The sequence below is a fragment of the Cyrtonyx montezumae genome, unplaced genomic scaffold, assembly GCF_038088225.1.
Source record: "Cyrtonyx montezumae isolate F1298 unplaced genomic scaffold, pur_monq_1.0 scaffold_17, whole genome shotgun sequence".
Lineage (NCBI taxonomy): Eukaryota > Metazoa > Chordata > Aves > Galliformes > Odontophoridae > Cyrtonyx > Cyrtonyx montezumae.
This window is the reverse complement of record NW_027071903.1, coordinates 29953882-29978157: the sequence shown is the minus strand read 5'-3', so window position 1 is coordinate 29978157 and position 24276 is coordinate 29953882. Positions and strand designations below refer to the sequence as shown.

The 24276-nt window shown below is 49.7% G+C and overlaps 1 protein-coding gene across 1 annotated transcript; it reads right to left on the bottom strand.

Annotated features, from left to right (window-relative positions):
- Positions 1–1994: 1994 nt before the first annotated feature.
- KLHL25 (kelch like family member 25) lies at positions 1995–15707 on the bottom strand. Its single transcript, XM_065734004.1, has 3 exons — positions 15636–15707; positions 6853–8679; positions 1995–2604 (listed from the first exon to the last, which is right to left on the bottom strand). Exon 2 carries the CDS (start codon positions 8660–8662, stop codon positions 6893–6895), a length of 1770 nt encoding a protein of 589 aa, XP_065590076.1. The 5' UTR covers positions 8663–8679; positions 15636–15707; the 3' UTR covers positions 1995–2604; positions 6853–6892.
- Between the last annotated feature and the right edge of the window lie 8569 nt (positions 15708–24276).

The window sequence follows — 24276 nt, the reverse complement described above, 5'->3', positions numbered from 1 at the left end:
GCTGACCATGGCATGTGGGCACTTCACTGCAGCAGTGGGAACACAGAGCCCCTGAACGCCACCAAACTGAGCCTTACCTACTGAGAAGACAGAAGAACAATCTTTAGAATTTGCATTTTAAAATTTCTTCCTATCCTTCTCAGTTTAAAAACCTGGCCTGAGCTGGCTGCAGCTTTGCGTTGCTCCGTCTCTGTTCATCTCCCACTCCCCTTTTACTTTGCTGCTGGTGAGAGACCTTTGTATTTTGCATTGCATGTAATTCCTTAGCAACAGGTTGCTACTGTCACGACTGCTGATGATTGCTTTTGAATTGTCTTTCGTCAGGCTCCAGAATAGTACAAAAGAGCACGTCTTTGCACAGCTCGTATCAAAGCCAGCCAGTTGCAAAGCCCCCGATCCGCTATTTAAAGTCCCAGCGTCCTGTATGAAACCTTAATCAACAGAACTGAAAGGGATTTCATTCACACGCTCCCGCTATTTTTCATTCTCCTGCTCATCCAACAGTAATTTCTGGCCGTGAATTGGTTTTCCAACGAGCTCGTTAATGAGCTTTTTCTGTGGAGCCTTGCACTCATTTCTGCAGCCTGGGGCCACTGACAGTGTTCCCACTCTGTTTTAGGAGCAGGGGGCTGTGTTCCTGGTCTCGGCTTTGAAATTCAGGTTCCAAACCCCTCTGAGTCTCTGTGTGTGCTGCCCATTGGAAGCTTTGCTTTCTGGTTGTTGCATCCACTGTTAGAGAAGTAGAAAATACAAATTTGCAAGGTCCTGCTGTGCCAGTAGCTGCCCTGCAGCAACGCTGTCACGTTTCCCGTCTGGAGCCTGAATCCTTTCAGAGCAGCTCCTCTGGGACAGGGAGAGCAGCACATGGAGGAGCAGTGTGAGCAGGGGACACAGCTGGAAAGCCCATTTCAGCTGTCAATGGGCCTCTTTCTTGGGAGCTGCAGCAGCCAAGCAAAGGCAAATAAGGAAAACAGAAGTATAAATGCTTCTCTTCTTCCCTATAAATTACCGTCTTGGTTTGCAGGAGCATGGCTGAGTCTGAGCTGGGCCCCTTCAGCTTATTTGGCAGGTTTTGCAAGGCCATGGTCTGACTGAGAGTTCTGCTATCGCTGCACTGCTTTGGGGTGATACATGGGTTATCCCCAGCAGGGCGTTCTGTGCCTTTCAGTCAACACAAGAAGCCCTCAATTGTATTCCCAGCTCTGTCACTGCAGCACTTAACACTGTGCCTCAGTTTCCCAAGCTCTGAAGCAATAATAATTACAGCCAGGCTGGCTGCAAGAGTTGGTTGTTTGTGAACCGCCCCATCGAGTGCCAAGCCTGTTATTATTGCCGTTATTATACCTAAAGCCAACTTGCTTAGGAATGAAGAGAAGACGCCTGTGAAAAGCACACAAATGGTTTCCCAGATCATCATTTTTATTAAAGTTTGCAGGCAGCTGAAGAAGAAAAAAACAGCAACAACAAAAACCCTACAAAATGTAAGTAAGAGTCACTGAGAGTGCTGCAGAAGGGCTGTGCACAAAGTGTTCTGCCAGCAGCAAAGGGCACGTGCTGCCCCTATATAAAAGGCCTTTGCTGTCCGAAGCAGCAGTGATGTCTGGCAGTGCATGGCCTCACCCGGGGAGAAAGGCAGGCCGGGGTGCCTGCAGCGGGATGAACCGGGCCAGCCGGGAGCTGGCAGCTCTGCGTGTGACCCTAAGTGCAGAGATCACCCAAACGTGGGGCACGGAGGCCCAACTTTGTGCCAGCCCTGTGCTGCCTCTTCCCTTTGGCCTCGCTTTGTGGGAAGGGAGGCGAGAGGCCTTGCTTGCTCCACAGGCCCGACTAGGCCCCGCCGCGCAGCGAGGCCTATGCTCCCGCTCGTTTGCTAATTACACCCTCACCCACACACTGCTGGGAGAGCACACGGAGGGGAAGCAGAGGCCCCGCTCCGTGCAGGCAGCAGTTTTTATCTGGTGAAGCATCTCACCTCGGTGCTGGCGTTTTGGCAGCATGCAGCCTGGCAGATGTGTGCGGGGAGCAGCCTGGCCTCGGGCCCAGCACCGGGAAGGAGGGCAAACACCAAAAAAGATCCACAGTGCAAAACCAAAGGCACCTGCCCCATCCCACTGAGGCGCTGGGTGCTGCTGGCAGCTGTGCGTAGCTCCCACGCTTCAGTATTTCGGCAGCTGCAGTCTCCGCAATGCGGCTGGAGAGCCAGGTGCTGAGTGCTGGGCTCAGCCTTTCCCTTTCCCCCACTTCCCCAGCCCCTTTTCCCTATAAAAGTGCTTCCACGTCACCCAGACAGCAGGTATCGCCAATGGCAAGCTTACTGCTATAAAAAAAATATTAAAATCTCTTAACCCCATTCCCCTCCCCCCCTCCTGTGAAGTAACTCTGGTGGACACAGCCTGGTTTACATCCTCCATCTTCTTGCTCACATCGGGCCACCAGTATCCACCAGTATCCACCAGTATCCACCAGCCAAGTGGTCCTTTCTGCCCCTGTGGTGCTGGAAGGGATGCCAGAGGCTCCCGGCACCCTGTGTGGGGAACAGGAGGGGACTCGGTGGCTGCGTCAGCTCCAGCAGCAAGGCAGGGGACGTGGATGTGATGCTGGCATCTGAGGAGGGAAAGAAAAAAAGGAGTTAACTGCTGTGTTGGGAGCAGAGCTGCTGCCACGCACAGAACAGGTTCTGCGTGTTGGCAGCTACTGGGGTCCCCTGACACCCAGCCCCTTTTCCCTATAAAAAATGCTTCCACAGGCATTGCCAACAGCAATCTTATAGCTTCTCCAAAACCATTCGTATGACTGTGATTTCCAAGGAGCTGATTAGCACAGTTTGAGGCCGAGCGCACACTGCACATGTTTCCATCTGCCCAGGTTTGGAAAAGCCTGATTTTCATTGACTTTCCTCCCCAGGCCAGCCACTCCCTTCCAACGCTGCCTGATAAACTGGCTCCAGAGACAAACAGCAGCAGAACTGCCCTCCCTACTCAGCCTGCCTCGCTGTTACATGCATACAAATGGCATTCCCTAGGAGCCACTGACAGAAACCAGCTGTGACTTTGTTTGGGCAATAACAGCAAGGTTCTAACAGGTTTCTAGCATCCAATTCAGCAGCAAACAGGCTAGGAGCAGGGAGACTGTCTTCAGGTTTTTGGGCTGTCCTGAATGCTACTGCAGGCATCCATGGCTTAGCAAGGCAAGGTGGCCAGCTGCAAGCATGGCAGCAAAAAGCTGCGGCTTCTTGCACAGCGTGAGCTGACCCAGCTCCATGTGGAAGGAAAGCCAAGCCCGTGCTCATAAAAGCCTTGTTATCTCCACTGTAATTAAATAATCAGGAAAAGAGTCATTGAACAGATCCAATGTTTATTGTGACCGCAGCCTGGCAGTACCAGAATGTAGTGCCGGGCCTGGCAGGTTGCTGCAATCCTCACAGGCACTTTGGGACCAAAATTCAGCTTTTCATTGCCAGAACAAAACCAGCACTCATTCAATGATGCTGCTTCAGCCAGGGCAGGCAGGAGGTGTTGAGGACTGATGTCACCATGTCACCTGTACAGGAGCACAGTGCTGGCTCCTGGTTTTAGGGTGGGACTTGGGATTTAGCACCAGGGAGCCAGTCCCCAGCCCATCAGTGACCTCATCCCATGGAAATGAGGCTGTCACACAGGACAGACAGTTTGTAGAAGCCACATCTAATGTGGAGACATAAGCTTGCAGAACCTGCTCCTGGTATTGCCCCAAATCACCTCTTGGGAGGTGCAGTGCTGTCCCTGTCAGCTGTCACAGCTGTTCATTTAGAACATCACTACACCACCCAACATCACACCCCACGCTCCTGGCCTGGCTTTTGCTTGTGTTTGTAAACACAGAGAGCCATTATGAGCAGAGTGCTCAGTATTGCATTTCCCATTTGCAATCATTTGCCTCATCGTGCCATAATTCCTGTGGGAACACTGAAGCTGGCTGGGCCAGCCCTCCCCTCAGCTCAGCCTGAACGTAAGCTTCCTGCCTCCAGAGGCCAGGTGATGTCTGCAATTAGTGGGCACATCTGAGCAGGTCCCATCAGCACCAGTGCAGCTCCTCCATTTCACACCATCACCGCAGTCACCCTCACCAGCTCTGCAGCCACACGTGGGAGGAGTCCAGGCTTTCACATTTTCTGCCGCTAATCATGCTCGATCCCTGGAATTACAGCTGGCAGCGAGCACCGTGTTGATGTCATGCTGCATGCTTGGCAGGGACACTGGGAGCTCTGCCCAAAGGTGCACCAGCACCAGGCTGCCCTTGGCTCCAGGAGGTTTGGAGGCTGAGCCTCAAGGGACACGTTTCCAGCTGAGCTGCTTTATGCCTTCCCCAGCTGAGGCACATTCTCCTCTGGATTAGCAGTGGCTGCCTGCTCCCAACGTGCACCAGCACCTGCAGAAACACTTAGGGACAAAGTGCCCACCTGCCTTCTGGGTACCCCTTCCCAAAAGGGAATCCCACGGGGAACAAAAGCAGGTAGTGCAGCAGAGGCTCTCCCATTGTGGGAGCTGACCCCTTGTCCAGATCTCTGTAGTATGATGGAGTAGCCACAGGACCCTACAGCCAGTTATCCCAGGTCCTGAGCCCAGTTTTGACACAAGTGCAATGTGGCTGAGGCTAGAACATAAAATTATTGAACAACAAACACACACACACATGCAAAAACCCTCTAGAAAAATAAAACGAAGAGATGTTCTCTCTGGCAAAAACCTGTGTATATTTTAAATACTTCTTTTAATGGAAAACTGGAAATGAAGCCAAAAAAGCATAGAAAACCCTTACACGCTGACTTTTCACCAGCTCTTCTTAGGCTGGTATGTGGCAGTTCCTTCTCCTCTTGTGCTTGTGCCAGGCTCCAGCAGTCAGTAAAAAATACTATCTATCCCCTGCAAAGATCTTCATAAGGCCAGAACAATCCAAACAGGGCACAGAGGAAAAATGTAGGAGAAGAAAGTACAAGCACTGTGTTTTGGGGACCTGTTTTTTATCCAGTGGCTGAACTGCTCACCTCAAGCTGTTCCCCATTCTCACTCCAAGCAGTGGGGCTGGTGTTGAGCTTTAATATTCAGACACATCTGCTACCAAAGGAAATGAATTTTCGGCTCCAAGGCAGCTCTTACAGGGGGGCCCCATTGGCCCACATTGAAAGTGATGGAGTCCTCACACTCTTTGCTGCGATATTTAATAGCTGAGCAGCAGTTAATTAGATTACTGAGCCACTGTGACAGATGCTAGGCAACGCCTGAGGAGGAGAATTTGGAAAGGCCATTATCTCCTAGTGCTGGGAAAGCTCTTGGAAATCTCATTTTAGCCCTTTCCACTGTCACCATGCCCTCACTGTGGTGCAGCCCACGCCGAAGCCAGGCATTCTGCAAATCAGAGCCCGTTATAAATAACACCCTGCGTGCTTTTTCCACCGGAGACAAACAGGTGGTTATGTTGGGCAAAAGCCTGGTGGAGGTGCCAGGAGCTCCCCATGGCTTCTCAGCTGCCATCAGAGAGATCACTGGGAAACAGCACTTTGGGAACTTCACCTGCTGGGTGTCAGAGGCTTTGGGCAGCATTCTTTCTTCCCTGTATCATTGAGTGGATTTTGATGAAGATATGGCAGAATTCCCCTCCCCACAGTCTCACTTTCCAAGGAAAACATTAATTGAGGCTTTCTGATCCTGCCCCATGGGAGAGGGTTTCCCAGCTCCTGCAGCTCACTGGGAGGCAACCCCCAACCACCACAGCAGGGCTGCACGCATTGCTGGCACCCACAAACCTGTGGGCAGAACTAGCAGGGGTGTTACAGACTTCCTGAGAAGATAACTTTGCTCTCGGTTGGCATTTGTTTTTACAATGCAAAGTAAGATACTCTGACCCATTCCTGGCCATCTATATCTTGGTACGGATTGGTGAAAATGTGCAAAGCTCAGTGGGACGAAACTGGTAACCAGAATGGCAACAAAACATCCCACTGGGGAGGAAAAGAGGAACAAACTGCCCTCTTCCAGTAGTGCTGGAATAGTATCTTTCCTGAGCACGTGAGAACGAGAGCATCAGAATTATATAGGACACTGATCTTCTTATTCCCATACACCCCTAAACACCAATAAACGTGTTTTTCTTCTGGTTACAAAACCCCTTTCCCTCCCACTCAGGTCTCACACAGAAGTCTCAGAAGTACTGATATAACAAGCAACAGTTTGGATGTTAAATAAACACCAGAACCATCAAATGCACCAAAGCTTCTCAGCTTCTGCTGCCCACTGAAATGAAAATAGAGAACTTAAAAAGAGATGCAAGATTCCCCAGCATCCTAAGGGTCACTTGCCTGCATCTTCATCAGCTCCAAAGCGACCACCCAGACAACCAGCCAAAATATCAAACTACTGAGATGTTTTCCAGTTGCTGTACTATCTCCTCACTCTCAAATTTAAGTGCTTTTACTTGTAGATACCGCAATCTCTTACACAAAATGGAGAGAGGGTGTATTCCGTTGTTGTATCCATGAGAGCACCTGTGGGCTCTGCCCTCCCTCCCTACCCACACTCTGATGGGTGATGCTGGCACACCCAGGTAGCTCAGAATGAATGCAGAAGGGCTGCAACCTCCTCACAATCACCAATGAGGATGCATCTCGTAAGATGCAGAGGGGACCATCCTGAACACAGAGCTGGCAAGACCTCCAGCATCACAGAGCTGACTATTCTCTTGTGGTGCTCTGTCCCTCCTGCCTTTAAACGCAGCACTCGTAAAAAGGGAGCATACTGCAGCCTGTGGTTTCAGCGTGGCGTGTGGAGATGCATTTGAGGCAAAACAGTAAGCTGTAATTTTAGAGGACACCCCTACCTTACTGAGCTCCTGAAAACAAGCCCTCGAGCCCCGCCTCTCATGACGGCAAGTGCTTCCAGGTGCTGACAAAAGCTGTGGGGATGAGTGAATAAGGCACCGTCGTGATACAGTTCCACGTGTCTGACATAGGGTCGTAGCAGTCCAGCGTTTTGCACCTCTGAGTCCCAAAGTAACCACCCACCACATAGAGTTTATTTCCCGAGGCCAAAGCATGGCACGACATGCGCTTGGCTGTCATGTCCCCGATGCGCGTCCACTGGTCCGTCTCGCAGTCAAAGCGATAGGCAGATGCCGCTGTGAACTCCGTGTCCCCCCCCATGATGAAAATCTGGCTGCCCAGGACTGCGGCGGCAGTGTAGCGCCAGGGCTGCGGGCATTCCGCTTTGATCGTCCACCGATTCTCCACCGGATCGTAGCACTGCACTTTGGACACCATGTCCCGGTGGATGCTGGTTCCACCGAAGACAAAAAGTTTGAGCCTGGCGCTGACCACCGCAGCATTGCTCACGCCATCTCTCAAAGGAGCCACCATCATCCATTTGTTGGATGCAGGATCGTACTTCTCCACTTGCTTCAAGGAAACAGAAGGGGATGCAGGAAAGACTCCAGCCACGGCAGTGTGTCCACCAACCACGTACAGGCAGTTCTCCAGCTCGGCTGAGCCATGCCCAAACCGTGCTATCAACATGGGGGCAGCTTTTGACCATTCCTCGTGAACAGTGTCATAAACCCACACATCTTTAGAGACTCCATTCTCGGAGCCCCTGCCGCCGGTGATGTACACTTTGCAGCCAATGGCACAGGCACTGAACTCTTTCCGTGGGCTCGGCAGGTCTGCTTTGGGGATAATTTCCTTTGCTTTTTGATCCACTTGGTAGATCTTGTCACACATGAAGGTCTGTCCTCCCAGGATGAGCAAGGTGTGGCCAGCTTTGCGAGGCCTGGCACAGGGACTGGTGACAATCCCGTCATTTTGGAGGATCTTCTTCTTGCACTGAATGGCTTCGTCCAGGACAAGCTTGTTCCTTTCATCCACCATGATTAGGTCCTCACAAGCCAAGGCTTCCTTGAGGCATTCAGAAGGAAGCAAGGCCAAGCGGACATTCCTCAGGAGCTCTGGCAGATAGGCCTTCCGCTCATCCAAATCATACTTCACCCACTGCAGGACGGCCTTAAAGACCTTTTCCTCATCCTCAATCTCCAACTCGTCACTGGAGATTAGGTCCAACAGAGTGTCCTTGGAAAGGTTGTTGAAGTCTTCGCTCTTGTGAACGGTCTCAAAGTTGACCAGGCACATCCTCCAGGACAGCTCATAGAGCCGCCGGCACTGATGGGCATCTGAGAGCAGCATCATGCCCAGGCAGTTGGAAGGGTACAGGTTCTTCTCCAGGAACTCGGCTGCCGCGTCTCGGACATCGTGGAACTGCAACATGTCTCCAGCCTCCAGGAGGGACTCCGCGTTTTCCTCATTGATGATGATCCGAGAGGAATAAGCGAAGTCCAGCAGCAGCTCCAGCACCTCTGGATGGAGGCTGTCGTGGAAGTTCACCTCGTCATCCAAGCTCTCCCGGAGGCCGTTGCTAAACATGGCTTCGAAGTACCTGCTGGAGGCAGCCAGCACTGCGCGGTGACATGGGAACGACCTGTTTCCTGCCCAAAGGGTGACGTCGGTGAACATGCAGTGCTTCCGGAGGGTGTTCAGGTGGGACAAGACGCAGTCTGGGTGGGAAGCTTTGTGGAAAAGCAGGATGTTCATGGAGCCCGTGCTCGTCCGGGATTTGCGGTTCTCATGGACGCTGACTGACATGATGACAGATCTGTCAGCTGCAGAGAAACAAGCAGAAAAGCGATTATTCTCTCGTTCTTAGCGATGCGAGGCACTGAGCCAGCACCAGAACGTTTGCTATCCAACCCTCACACGCTGTCAGTGGACCCCAAACCTGAAGCCCCAGCAGTGCGGTGCTCCTGCCCCCTGACTGGCAGCACACACATCTCCAGCGGTGCCCGCACCCACGCGTCCTCCTGAAAGGTGACCCAGCAGGGCAGACAAGAGGGGAGGAAACTCTGCCCTTTGGTTTCAGCAATGAAGCAACAATATGAGGCAATCAAAACCCAAGCTTGGTGGTAAATCGTCTCAGTGTCTCTAGAGGGTATTGGCAAACCGCAGAAGAGTTATTTTTCCTTAGAAAACAGCATTAAGAGAGCATTTCATCCAGGATAAAGGGTACTGGTCTGCTCTGGGCTCAGCAGAAATCAAGTTTCTCATGGAGATTATTGCAGGTTTAGGAAATGCAATTGCTATCGGCTTTATTTATGACTGTCCCAAGGTTTGAAAAATGAGCCTTGAAGAAAAACCAATCCCGAGATATAACTGAGGAGTTAAGATTTTTCACATCACCTGCCAACCCGATGCCACCCCTTTAATTCCCTTTTGTGAGAAATGAGCCCAGGCACCCAGCAGAGGGCATCTGGCAAAGCAGGGGATAAGGGCAAAGCAGGACTGATCCCCAGCCCCATGCTGAGCTCTGGCTCACTGACCTCACCGAGACCCGGAGCAGCACAGCCCTCCCACGCTCCGCAGCCCAGTGACCTCAAGCAGAGGCTGATGGCCAGATAAGCAGCCTGAATCATGCTCTGCTCACATGTTCCTACCCCCCTCAGTTTTCCAGAGCCTCCAAAGAGCCCATATTGGACAAATATTTGCAAAGATGTCTCTCCTTCCCCCAGCCGCCGTGAATTATTGAGGTTGGTGCTCCCGAGACATCGCTCACTCCTCAGGGCTGTGTCACAGTGCAGGGAAAGGGTCTCTCCAGGCTTCTGCACGTTCCTCACCAGCAATCCTGCAGCCTGTGCTGAGGCTGCCAAGCTCGTTTCATTTGTGATGGGAGGCGGTGTGCAATCAGGGCTCCACAACGGGAGGGAAAATGCCACTGCTGATCCAAATGCATTATGAGGAAATGGTTTCTACCATCCACAGCCAGCTCAGGGACAATGCTAATTTAAGAGCTTATATTTATTCCAGTATCAAAGCTCCATAAAGCTGGACTGAGGAAAACAAATGAAACATTTATGAGGCTGCTAAAAGCTATTGATTTAGATTCCTACTCCTACAACCTCAGAAACCACCCTGCCATAGCCAGTGCTTCCTTTGCTCACAGCTCAGGTCACATATCCAACGTTAACCTCTGATTTGCTTATTCACAAGAAGAAATCAAGCTGTTTATATAGGGCAGCCATAGAAACAAACAAAAAGATTACAGGAGGGCAGCACCACTTATTGTGACGCTAAGATTAGAAGAGCAGCTACTCAGAATGGAAGGAACAGGTTGTTTAGAAATAAGAAATGTCTATATAAAAGCTGTGATTACGTACTAAAAACAAAAACAAAACACAACCTTCAAGCATCTAACATTTAGCATCACGCCTAGGGGAGCCCAACTATATTTCTATGCTATGGGTACTGAACAGCACTTGGGGTACAGCTGGTGGGATTCAGGCCAGCCTGTACTGGGACTGCTCTTTATACTGCTGGTTCCCAGTGCAGGTGTCAACTGGTTTCCAGTACAGCCGTGTCTGAAAGCTGGAGGGGCTGTGGCTGTCCTGGCTCTGCTGTCACTGGTCACAGGTCACCCAAGCTAGAAAGACCGACACACGGAAAGCTGACAGCCTCTGAACTTTGGTTTTCAGCCATCTCAACAGCAAGGATTGCTTCTCTTTTGTTCAGCAACATCCAAGCGGATTGCTTTGATGGCAAACAGAGCAATTCACCTGCTTCTTGAATCCTTCTGCAGCTGGGGACAGGCAGAGAAGTGGCTGTCACTATTTCTCCCCTTTGCAAATACACCCTGGTACTTCTCGCAGCCCACAGTGAATCTGGCATCATCCCACACAGATCAGATGAACTGAAACTGCAAGGAGCAGACATTTCATCTGATGGGTTTCTACCAAAACCCAGCGGCCTTGTGAACCTCGGAAACCTGCAGCTACAAGGACTTTCTGTATTTTTCATCTGCACAAACGTACACTTCCATTTCAGTAATGCTGAACTGCAGAGAGGAGCAGAATTCCTCCCCCCACCCCCAACCCCACACACATTCCTTGCATCCCCTCACCCAGCTACAGAGCTAAAGAGAAAAACCAGAACAGCTCAGAAGGAGGAACAGTTCACACAAAGGAACCTGTCAGTGCCTCTTTCCATGCTCCCACCTGCTCTGCGAGCACTCCTGGGGTTATCAGAGCTCACAGCTGCATCCTCCATCACGCAGGATGAGAGCACTACACCAGACATGCCAACCTGAACAGCAAAAGCCATGACCTGAACAAAATGCTTCTTGGCTTTCTCCATTATTATTATTTTTTCTCCTTTGAAAGATGGTTATTAAACAAAAACAAATATCTGCTGCAAAGTCTTCTGGAGGATCTAATTGCATGCACAGGCAGATGATACCCCTTCTCCCATATGGATGAGAGCAGAGGAGCAGCAGCTTTTTGACAGCTATCCAGGGCAGTCTGCTGGCTGTAATGTTCCCCTGGCTGTCTGCAGCTTTTGTACAGCAGATATAGGAAAGCCAGGATTTTTTCCAGTGGAGCAAGATAAGGGTGGTTTAGAAACTGCTCCTGTGAAAGGAAGACAGAAATCTAAAAAGAGATCAGGAGTTAGGTCGGAGAGAAAACACCCCTGTGATCCCAGCTCATGAAGAAAACGCCTCTGGACAGAACAAAGCTGGCAAAGAGAACGGGGCAAGAAAACAAAACACATCTTGAAAAATCCAGGCAACCTTTAGAAATGGAGTACTTTGAAGCTGCTTCAACCTCAGGTTTCCCATCACAAAAGACGTGCATATGAGAGGACAGCCCTGAAGCACAGTTAGATATAAACTATATTTAGCAAGGCTTGGGGTTCCCCCATCCATCTTAAACCAGCAGAACATCCACAAATCTCCACTTTCATTCCCTATAGGCAGGGAATCCCCAGCTGTTTTGGGCACGCTGTCTGCACCCTGTGAGCTGACCTGGGTTTCCCCATCTGGCTGTGCTGGTGTGCTGCTACCATCCAGGGGGCTGCGTCCCATCCCAGCTCACACAGTTACGGTGCTGTCGCCTTTTAAGAGGACAATATCTGGGGAGCAAACAAGGTATTCCCCAGTGAGACTTTGGGGGTCCAAGAATCATTTCTTCTTGGAAAACGACAGTCCCCAGGCCGTAAAGGTTGGCTGCACACCAACAAAAAGCCCAAATCCCAGGAACCGAAGCCAGGGCTTTTTGTTTGCCAATCAGACTTTCAGAGAAGCACCGAGCAGAACGCATTTCTTTCTGCCCCGCTCAACCATGAGCTTTTTAAAGTAGTAAATAAGTAAATAAACAAGCAGTAGGGAGCCGTGCTGGCTCTGTTCAGGCCTGGAAGGAGGCTGGGGAGCTGCCTTCTCTGTCCTGGGAGCACTGTGATTTAGCACAGGCAGTGTGCTGCACACTAGGGGCCGTCAAGAGGATTTAAATGCTAACTGTGAGGGTAAGATCAAAGGCTTCAGGCCCAGAAGAGCTTTCATCATTTCCCTCATTGATTTACTCCAGCCTGGTTTGGTTGCTTTCCTTTTCCTGCCACGCAGTTGCAGGTAGATAGCCTGAATTAAAAGCAATGTGGGCAGGAGCTGTCCACCTGTGTGCACCAGGCTGGGACACAACACAACACAAGTCAGGGCAGCCCTGAGCAGCCAGCAGTGCCTGATTTTGCAGGGGAGCAAGTGTAGGACTCATCTTTCCGTCTCTGATTTCACAACATCCACCCTTTGGGGTGAAATGCCATGTCGAATTCAGAGAAAGCTCAGTTTCTTCCTAGCATAAATGCTCTACTAATTAGTCCTGAATATCTGTGCCTTTCCAATGCTTTCATGAACTGCAAGGCCTGGTGCCTCGGCCAGCAACACCACCCCAGGACACAGTTACTGCTGTAGGACAGCTGATTCCCTTTTATTCTTATTTGAAGAGCTGCAATGCAGAAACATAAAGTCACCATTTCATCTTCATGGGGAAGAGAGCTCCTTGCAGAGCTGCTCAGGACAAAGAGAAGTGTGGCAACGCACTGACACACAGCCCGGATGCAGCCCTGTTTCCAAAGCACGCAAAGCAATTGCTGAATTGCAAAGCAATTGGTGAAGGTTTGTCAAAAAGGTTTGAGAAGAAGAGGACTCCAGCACACGAACGCTTTCATCAGCTACTCATAGGCACCGCTTGAGCTTCAAAAGCAGAAGATAAAACCACACAGAAAACAGGAAAAGACATAAGGGGAAGGAGGCAGACAGCAAGAAAAGGGGAAGGAACAAATCTGAAGGGGTTTTTCAGGTGTGTTTCATGTCCCTTCAGAACACAGTGGACTATCAGGTGTACAGCTCAGAGCTGCTGGAAATGCATGGTACTAATAACATCCTACTGCAAAGAGTGCTTGTGATGAAAGAAATAAAAATAGCAGCGGGCATCACAGCATAACACTGCACTTGTCAGGCATAGAGCCCGGGCTGCAGCCAGGCAGGGACAGCCAGGGACCTGCGTGGCACCTCCAGAACGTGTCCCCTGCCCTGTCCTCACCCAGCTCTGCTCCCTGACAGGGGAGCTTCACCTCCAGCAACACCTCTGAGCTCCGTGTCAGTCCCATTTGTTCTTCTCTGCAGGATGACTAATTCAGCAAATATGCAACCATGATTCTTCACCTTGGAATTTGGGCAACATGCTGTGAATCAGGGGTATTGCTGGGAGAAAGCTGCATTCAGCCTTCCTGACCAGCTCCTGTCATTTCATCATACCTGAGAAGCAAGGGAAGACGGTTAACCCCAGCCCCCAAAGGCAGGATTTGGGGTCCATCCCAGCCTTTGGGGATGGAAGGCCTCCTTATCATTTCTTCTCATTTTCTCACTTTCTCATCTGGCTGTACATCCTGGACAGAAAACAGAGAGACCATGTGAAAAGCTCCTTCTGTTGGCTCAGACAGAAACTGGGAGGTTTTCCAAGGCCAGTTCTGTAGGCTCCAGGAGATCAGATTGTCTGGAGAAGGTCCGGGCACATATCTCAACACGCTCACTAAAGCACATCAGGACACAGAAACGGGCTGTCCATCACTGCTCCCTATCCCACACTTCCCAGTATCCCCCACTTTATATCCACGCTCCACTCTGAGCCCAAAGCCACCACGTGAATGACACCATAAAAACCCAATGCAGTATTTCCAAGCTGAACCAATCTGCTCTTGTTCTGTCCTGTGAAAGCACTGCTAAGAGGGGCAGCAGTGCCCCAGATCTGTGACACAAACTAACCTGAGCCGTGGGGGACCATGTTCCAAGCAACATAACAATGCCTGTAGGAAACTTGCCCCGCACGAAAGAGATGCAGTTCTGTTTGCAAGTCAGGTGTTGGATTTGCTGCTCTGCAACTGAGTTACTCCATACTTCTGAAGGTACCTGTGAGGCAATCACACCAAGTTCACACTCACCACTAAGCTCGCTGGCTTTGCAGTCCCTGGGAATACCACACCCTCCTACAACCACTAACCAAATCAGGATAAATAATGCTTTTGGCCACGGTTCAGGCTCCAGACAATGGCTTTTCATTGCTACGCCTCAACCCCAGTGGATCTTTTCAGAGCCTGTGATTCATTTCAGAGGCTGCTGTGGGGTTTTGTCCTCCCTGCCTGCCCTCCAGCTCTGCTGGTGAATGAATTCCCTTCTGCTAGATCAATCACAGTCGCTTTGCAAAATGAATGCAGGGCTGCAGAAGAAGCAAGCAAGCTTTCAGACCCGTCTCCCAAATTATACTCAAAAAGGCTTCGAAATGGAAACAATCAACTGGATCACGGTATCCAACCCAGCCCCATCCGAACGGGACAAAGTCCTTTTCAAGCAAGCCAACTTGCAAATGTGCTGCACAGGGAGCTTCAAATAGAGACAAGTGGAACCACATGCCACTTCCCAGGGAGGGTTTGTAGGACGAGATGTGGTGTGTGTCAAATTAATGCCAGAACAACCGCTGGAGCTGCTGAGTGCAGAGGGCATGCCCACATCCTCCCACCCTGCGTGCTGTGCCCGTGCCCAGCACTGCTCCCCTTGGTTGGAGGGACCTCTCATCCTTCCCCCAAACAGTTCTGCCCTCCTGCTGCCAGCACAGGGTTTGAGCTCTTGCCTGGCCAGTTCACTCGCTGTGCTGTTTGATCTTCTCACCTCTGGTGCGTTCGTTTCCGTGCTAACACAGCATTAAACTGTGTACTCAGCTTGCACATCCCCGATCAGAATGCAGCACGGCAGGCTGTCCCGTGCACACAACACGAGCAAAGCAGAGAGCACAGCATCACCGCAGTCTGGCAGGCTCTCGGACAAAACTCTTTGCAAAGTGTAATGGTCCTCGAGCACAGAGCGCTTACGGGACACGCAGTGCTCCCAGGCACGAGTGATGGGGGCACCGATGCTCACCGCAGGGATACGAAGCCGATAAGCAGAGGCCGATGGTGGTTAAAGGCCGCCTTCCCGGACCCGTCCCGACCGCAGCGTGGGAGCGCTCACACTCAGGATGGGGCAGGACTCCGGACAGCAGCCCCACGCATAGGGAAAACCAACGCAGAAAGGAACGGGAGCTTTGCTTCCCCGGCGCTGCACCATCACACCGCTGTCACCGCTCCACTTACAGCAGCGACCGCTCCACGCGGTCTCAGCCGTGGGAGCGCTGCGCGGTCCCTTCGCCGAATTCCACCCGTGCCCTTTCCGCACCCGATCGGCTCAGGGAAAGCTGAGCTCACTCACCGCCTCTCTCCGCAACCTGCCGGCGTCCCGAAAGCCTCTGCAGTGCCGCTACAGCCGTCCCCGGCCCACGCGCGCCGCGCTGCCCCCCCGCCCCCCCGCACAGCCCGGCCCGGCCCCGCGCGCGCCCTGGGCACAATGTAAGCGGCGGCTGGCTGCTGTCTCGCGTGGGGCAGAGGGCGGGGCCGCCCGCGGAGCCCGCGGCCAATCAGCGAGCGCGCTGCTCATGACGTACGGAAAAGGCCGCCCCTCCCCTCACACCCCCTGCGGAGAGGCGCATGTTGGGGCCGGGACGAGAGGAGCGGCGCGACCAATGGGAGAGGAGGGGGGCGGGGCTACGGAGGCCCCCAGAGGTCCTAAAGCCCGAGCGGGGAAGGCGGGAGGATGTTCCCTACCTGGTCCTGGCCTTTGCCCTGTGACTCAGGGCTGCGCTGGGCCCGTGTCCCTAAGGCGGCCTCGGTGCCGGGCACCCCAAGCTCCGGACCCCGCGTGCTGTTCAGCCGTGCTCAGCCCCGCGGCCAGCAGGTCGCTGCAGGATGGAAAGATGTGGCCCATTGCCTGCTTGCAGGTGCGCTGCTGAGGGGCCTGCCTCGAGGTGTTGGTTTTTAGCTCGTGGAGGAGAGCTCTTCCAGCCTCGCTGTGCCTGCCCTGCCTTTGTAGCACCAGCTGGGTGTGGGAGTGGGCATCCTGTGGCTGCCACAGGGGTTGATCACAGCCAAAGTGCCAGTAAATACAAAATACAGCTCTTCTTCCGTTCCCTGCTACAGCTGGCAGAGGCTGTGGATGGTAAATAGCAAAGTATGCTGAAACATGGTGCTGTCTCATATTCCAGTCTTTTTGGTCTGCTGCAGGTCATTGCAGCTTAACTCTTAGTGCTGCTGCTTTCCCAGTTCCCAGGATGGCTTCTCCTGAAGAGCCTATGCATTTCTCTGGGACTTGTTAATGACTGTAATGAGCTGCTGAGGAAGACAGCTGGGATTTGTGTGCAAGGTGGGTGTGGTGGCATCCTGAGTGCAACTGTTACTTAACAGCAACACAAAAGGCAAAAGTAGTCGTTTTTTTTTTTTTTTTCCCTTTTGCTGCTGAGTTCCACCCAGCTGCTCCAGTTCTGGAGCAAGGTAGGTAAGGTCCTGTCTTAATTCTGAAGGGTTTTAAGGGGGCCCACTACAAAAGCACAGTCCTGTCCTAGCGAGTTGTGTGGGTGAATCCAGCCCTGATTCTGGACCTGTCTGTCCCAGGGACCTGCAAAGCACAGAGCTCTCTGCAAAGCTGTGTGAGGAGATGCTCCCAAGGCATAATGCCTAATGCTGATCTCCTGCCCACCAGCTATCTAGCTATGCTAGAAATCAACATCAAGCTTTTGATCTCAGTGCAGTTGCTGCTGACTCCTGCCAATGTAATCATCAGCCCTGGAGCTGTAATTCTAAATAGAGCAGCCTGGCCAAGTTCCACCCGCTTGCACACTGTGGACGAGTCATGCCCCTGCTGGGTGAGCAGAAGGGTCAGCAGATCCCGCAGTTGTGGGCACATGGCAGGGCTGAGAGGGATAGGCTGAGCTATCTGAGAAGGGAGCGTAATGGGAATGCTTTATAGAGAAAGAAAAAAAAACAAACACAAAACCCTGGGCAGATAGTTTAAAATGTTTTTAAACCTCTTGTTAAAGAGGATTTAAGATCTAAGCGTGTGTAGGGAAAAGAAGCTTAATTTAGAATGAATGCTAATACCAGCTCCTTACATACGATACTGGCCTCCAGTGTCCCTCAGGGTATTTCAGGGACTAGAGCTGTGGTTATGGTTTCAGTGTACTGAGGAAATTCTCTTGCACTGTTAAACAAATCATGCCCTACACTGGCCTTTGGCTTGATGAACATAATGCATAGGCAGTGCTGAGGGACAGTGCTCTGCAGCTAGTTGATGTTTTGAAAATGAATTGGATAACTCATCCTATCAAAGGGAATAAGGGTTAAATTTAAAATTTGGGGGGAAAAAGAACCACACACAAAAAAAATCCCCAAAGTTTTAAATAAATAGCATTTACCCTGTGGCTGTATTTGTTTAGTGTAACATTAATCACTGATGGAACATTTAAACATTTGCAAAATTAAGTATTTAATCTGACCTGTTACAGACATCAGCCCTAATTGCTCTGTTCCCATTAAATCATCACTTTCCTGAAGTAGACAGCCCAAAGGTTTACCCTACTCCACATTCCCTAGCTGCTTTTATTTATATCATAGATTCAGTCACGGAGGGAGCTGACTAAGTAGGTGATGTTCTTAGAAGAAGCAGGAAGGGTAAAATCCAGTCAGCATATCATACTGCACCATTTTCTATTTTTCACTGAACATTTCTATTCTATGATATCCAACTGATCAAGAGGTTAAACAATAACTTTTATTTCTTTCCTCTCTAGGTCACTGGTTGCAGTCTGCCACAGTCCATGCCACAACCAGCTAATGGCTGCTAGATGGTCTGCATTAAATCAGTTCAGTGGATTTCAAGCCAGACAGCAGTTGATAAATGCCTGAAAATCACTTCTCCAATTGGCTTCCTTGTTGACAGTCACAGCAGGTTGGTCAAGGATTGAAGAGGCCATAGAAACTAAGCAATTCCTGGAGGCTAGGAGCACAAACAAGATTGCTTGTGACTACTTTCACACTGTTATGAATGCCAAAAGTTTTCAGAGGACGTCTCAGCACAGCACTACAGGTATGTAGTGGAAATGCTGAGTCAGGGCCTGAAGCAGTGATGGAGCACCTGGTGGGAAGGCAGAGCCAACCCAGGGGAGCTCAGCTGCATGCAATGAATGCAGTGCACCTTAGGAGCTGGAAGGGGTGGAGCCAGGATCTACCCCTTCCCAAACCTCATTTAGGGGTTGGTAGTGGAAGCAAAGGGTGTCTTACTGGTGATGTCTGTGTGCTTGATCTCTGCTAAAGGTATGCAGTATTCTGTGACTGTTGCATTTGGGCTCGTCTTCATTTGCAGTAGCATGGGATTGTGCCACTCTGCTATTATTGCTGTACTTTCTGTTACGTTACAGCGTTACAAGGTTAAGACTGTGCTGTCACCTCTAATTCAGACATTTAGGGAGGGGTAATAGGAAAACCCAACTGAAGAGACCCAGCAGAGTACTTTTCAGGTCAAGGATATGATGCAATGGAAGACTTGATGGAGGCTTTCACACCTGGTCTGATCCCGCATGGGAGAGCAGGTTGCAGAGCTGTCATTCACACTGAACCAGCTCAGCATTCCCTGCAGTAACAATAAAAATCCAATCTTCCCTCCCTCCCCCTCAGCCTTTTCCGCCCAATGGTAAATTTGAACAACCTTACTTTTTTGGCAGCAGGAAACTTCATGATTAAATATAGAAGCAGAACAGACTTTCAGATGGAAATTGCAGCAGGAGAACAACAGATGGCATTGTTTGCTGGGCTGGAAAAGCTGCATCTGCTCCTAGAAGAAATGCTAATCAGAGCTTAATTAGGCATTCAGAGGGAACTATTCCCCAACCTCCGGACAATGGCTATGTGTACACAATCCTGAAAAACACAAGGAAGTAGATACAAAGACATCAGAAATCCTCCCTGGACCAAGTCCAGATGAAGTGCATAATGTGATAGGGTAATCCAGAGAATTCCCTCATACTGAAATCTATCCAAGCCACTCAGAATGAAAATGTAATTGGCAAAGGCTTATTTCATTTGCAAGCGGTCAGTGATTTAGTTTTGGATTTCAAAGCAAACAATTCTAGCATTACATTGCAATCAGATCCTGCCCTGACTGCTCTCTGAGGTGTGGTAAGATTAAAGGGGAGCTGAAATCTTTACAGCAGCTACCACAAGTGGGAATAATAGAGTCAGGATGATCGATAATACGTGCCTTGCCTAGGATAATTGATCCCTTCATACACACACCAAGGAAGAAAAGAAGAGGAAGGTGGAAAGCATGGCCTGGTTCATCTCAACTAGATGAACCTCTCAATGTGAGGATGGCTTAAAGCAGAGTGTGGGATGCTGTTCCTCCTCTTCCCCTGAGGTTATGGAGCTTACACCAAGACCCCAGCTGCCAAATTGGCCTGCACCACAGGGATCCCCTTTGTGCTGAGGTTTTGTGTTTAACCCTCCTCTTGCTTTAATATCCTCTTTTTCTTGCAGCTGGGGTTCGGGCAGCATGTGCCAGTGTGGTATCTGGGGATGTTCTATGCACCCCTGGGCAGTGCTAATAGAGACCTCCCCCTTTCGTGCCCTACTTCCAGTTGTCCAGCATATATTTGAGCATGGCTGGATCCGTGCCTCCATCTATGCCTCTTAGACCTAAAAGATGTTCAGGAACAGCAATTGTTGCTGTTTTCAAACAATGCTCTCCAGCTGCTGCTAGAAAATCACCAGAGATCAAAGGCATTTTGGAACAAGTGATTTAGTGCTGCAGTAAGAAAAGAGTTTTCTTGGCACCAAGGCAACTTTCAGCAACTTGAAAGAGCAGTGCAGAGAAATGTTACAGGATCTTAAAACGTTTCTTCCTTCAGCACCATTCTGCTTCAGAGGGGTATTGCATCCTGGCATATCCCCATGGTGTGTTGGGAGCAGGCACCAGGAGCAGATTTTTGGAGTAGGGTACCCACTGCAGGTCAGGGACAGCAGGGAAGCCATGTGCAGCTTACCCGTGGCCAGGCAGCCCTGCCCTCAGAGGCTGCCCAAGCAAACACAGCATTCCTTTCATGTAGTGAAGGCAGGAGCATCCAAAGTGTCAGAGCTGCCATCATCCTGCTGTTCGTTGCCCATGCATTTGCAAGACCAGAGAGATTGTGCCAAGTGAGGCCAGCCTGCCAGTGAGGCCTTGGATTTAGCTGTCCTGTGAGTGCTGAACCTCAAGGGTCTGGCAAACAGTGAAGAGCACGAGGTCTCAGCTTTCCAAGGACGGCTGGAGAGCTGGTCCCAGTGCATCTGCACGTAGCAGCACGTGGGGCTCCCAGCAGGGCTGTCGCTGTGCGGTGTGAAGCTCCCAGCACTCAGTCTGAGAGCAGACACAGGCCTTGGCTGACTGCCTGAAAGCTTTCATGTCTGTGTTTTAGATCCAGACTTCCTTCTGAGTTGCTCCAGAGGGGGGAAAAAGTAAACAAAAAGCATTCCCAATAACCTAATTCCTCTGTCAATGGCCAGTTTTCTGCCATCTCTTGCATGTGAGAGAGGTGGAGAGGAAATGTGAATGGGGAGCACAACAGCCTTCTTGTCTGCCCTCTGTGGCTGGGGGTAGCTAAAGGGAGTTGAGGGATTCTCCATCAGCCCAGACCCTCTCTTCTGTGTAGGAACAAGTGCAGGAAGCACAGGGGTGAGCCCAGGAGTTCCTCAGCATCTTCTTTCCTTGCAGGGTAGCATTCAAATTGTTGTCTTGAAAACGAGGTTATTTCTTCTCCATGTTGAGCAGAGCAAGCTGTTCAACCACAGTCTGGCCTTGCCTGGGAGGTTGTTACAAAAGCTGGCCAGGGCTCCGTGCCTGGGGCTTCTGGAGCTGGCTTTATCTTTTTTGAGGAAGAATTAAGATGGGATATATATATATATATATAAAAAAAAAAGAGGCGGAAATTAACTATTGCTGTGGAGTCCTCTAGTGGTGAACATTTCACAAACCATCCAAGCATGCTCCCAGATGAACTCGACCTCCCATTTCTTTCTTTTTTTTTTTTTTTTTTTGCAAAGTAATGCCACATTTCCATAAAAATGCAAAGAAAAACAAAACAAAACAACCCCCAAACCCATCAAATAAACATCCAAACTCAATGCAACTGTTTTAACCACGTACAAATGGTGTCAAAGGTAGGGATCCAAAATCAAACAAACCCATCTTCCTTCCCACTATCCCTCAGTCACTCCCTGCCCAGTAGCATTTTCCATCCAGGGCTAGATGATGCTCTTGCAGATGTGTGGCCTGCAGCCCTGCGTGCATTAGAAAATTCAGGTGAGTGCCCATTCAGTTTCTGCTGTCACTGCTGCTCAGAGGAAGGACTGAAGAGCCCATAGAGCTGAAACATCGCCATGCCTTTGCCAAAACATTTTCTGTTTTAAAATCCAGACAAATCTGCCTAAGTGGTTTAGCTTTACTGTGCTAAGGAGCATGGGCCTGCTTGGTCTCCAGCAGCTGTGGTGATGAGTTGAGGTGAGCAGCTGAGTTCAGATGAGATTTAGAACTGAACAATTCATAGTTCATGTCACCACTTTTTTCTGTCTCCTTTCTCCTGTTTTCCTCACAAGCTTTATTTCTGTTCTCATGTCCAGATGTGGCCTTGGTGAAATCCATACCCATCTCTGAGCAAAATGATGTTTCCAGCAATTTGCATATGCAACAGGTGAAAAAAAACAAGGTTACCTGCTCCTAGCTCCTTCCACTAAAGATAAAAGCACTAATTTTAACTGGATATTTCTCTTCCTAATGAGGCAATCGTGTCCATGCCCCATTCTCTCCCTTCATGCCTGAGTCTTGTCAGCTGTCATTCAGGTTTTTCATTAGAACCATGGAAAAAAATCTTACAGAGGTTTAAGGCTTCATTACAAAATATGCTCTCAGATGTTGCAACCCAATAATTGAGCTCTGTTTCTTTCATAAGAAACTTTTTTTTTTTCCTCTTCCCCTCTAAGTCATCACCCACAAAAAATGTCCTTTTAGTTTCATCTTCTGCATTGGGATAGCTGTATTAGCACCTGCTGAAGACAACCTGCTTGTCATTGCCAGGATATGTAATTTAAGAAGTAGTAAAAAAAAAATAATAATAAAAGAAACACAGAATTGCAAGCAGATGTGTGGTTGCTGCCTTTTGTGCAGCACACAGAAACAACATGCAGTTGTAGAGTCACATAATAACCTTGGCTGGCAGGGACCACAGGTCATCACTGTGCCCCATATGCTGCTCAGCACAGCCCCAGCCTGAGCAGGTGCAAAGGGACAGGAGACTCCTCCACCTCTTCTGCCTTTCAGTGCAACGTGGCATTATACATTCAGATCATTAATACGATGTCTCATCTTTTCATAGAGTCAGACTGCTCTCTCATTCCTGAGCTCTTCCGGCAGAAAGCTTCACCATTTGGTATGTATTTGAATTTACAAAGTCTGTTCCCACTGATTTCCTTTAATTATTTTCCTCCAGGCTCGGTGTCCCACCAGTAAGCACTGACACATCCTTGAGTATTTCTGCTGAGAAAGGAGGCTTTAAGCTTATCTCTGCCAAATGCTTCGCAGGGCCCAGGTGCTTGTTGGTGTCATTGTTAATTATACTGATTTGGGGAGTGCTTACTGTAAACTTAAGCAGAGCTGCCAGCCACATATCAGTCCTGCCTGCCTGCATTAATTTAGACAACCCCTCGTGTCCAAATCAATAGTCCTATGTACTGGTAAATAATAATGCTTTCATAAAGCTGAAGTAATAGAGATTGAGAGTGTTGTTTCAGTTAAAGAACTGAGCCCCTGGGGTCTACTGTTTGGCTCTTGTTTTTGCTGTGTCCCATAGGAGGATTTGAAAGTGCTTTCAGAGTGGCTTTTCAGTAGGGATTAACAAACAGACCAGTGCTGGGGCCCCTGGAGAGCAGATATTGTTGAGTTTGAGTGGGAAAGTTCCCTTTTTCTTCTTTCTCTGTCTTCTTCACACCAGGGAAAATTGTGGAGAAAATAAAGTACAGTATTCAGGAAACCTTTCTTCTGCTTCATGCTAAATTCTGTTATTTAAAATTTTCTGAAGTTTAAATTTCTCCTTTGCTTTTTTTTTTCAATAGAAGCTTCCTAACAAAGAGCATTGTGTGCATTTTCATTTATTTTCACTGCAAAAATGGTTTGCTGCAAATTTCTTACGAGATGCGTTGCTTCCTTTGTACAGATGCAAAGATTAAGCTTCAGGAAAGGCAACTGCTCAGATGCCAATAACTGACGTGCCAGAACAGGTAGGTTAAAGGAGAACCCCTGGGATAACAAATTTTTTCAGATAAACAAGTTTATTTGTAAGCCCAGGATGAATTGCAGCTGCTGACACACAGAGCACGTGCCTTACACACCATGTGGAGAAGCAGGGTGAAACCTGGTTTTCCCAGTGCTGGATTTGAGGTGAATTGTAGTGGGTATCTCCAGCAGCTGCTGGCATGTCTTATTTATCCAAAAGGGATCAGAAAACACATGGGACATGAATAGCACGGGAAATCCATGTTCATACACACAGGATAGACAACTCTCTGTCTTTTGATGGGTTTTCAGAGGCACCAGCTGAGGCAGCTTTTAGAGCAGAGTTCAACCATTACCTTCTTTTAGAAGTAACCCCTCCTTCCTCCTAGAAACGACAGTTTCCAGAGTTTGTCATTTTGGATTTTGCTGTCACATCGACCCAACTCATACTTCCTGGGTGGTGTCCCAGAATCAGAGTGGGATCTTTACTGCAGATGACTGCTTAGATACTTCCATAGTAAACAAACAGTGGGAGACAATAGTAGATAAACCAGAAACATTAGAATAGTGGTCTGGGGGCTCAGTGGGAGCACTGTGACTTCTCTTTGTCTCCATATCATCTCACCTGACTTCATGCCTTGGAAGCTGTGCTGGGATTGTGCTCTGCCATAATAAGCAAAACTGTGGAGCTTGCGTTATCTTTAGAAACCACACCAGCAGATGC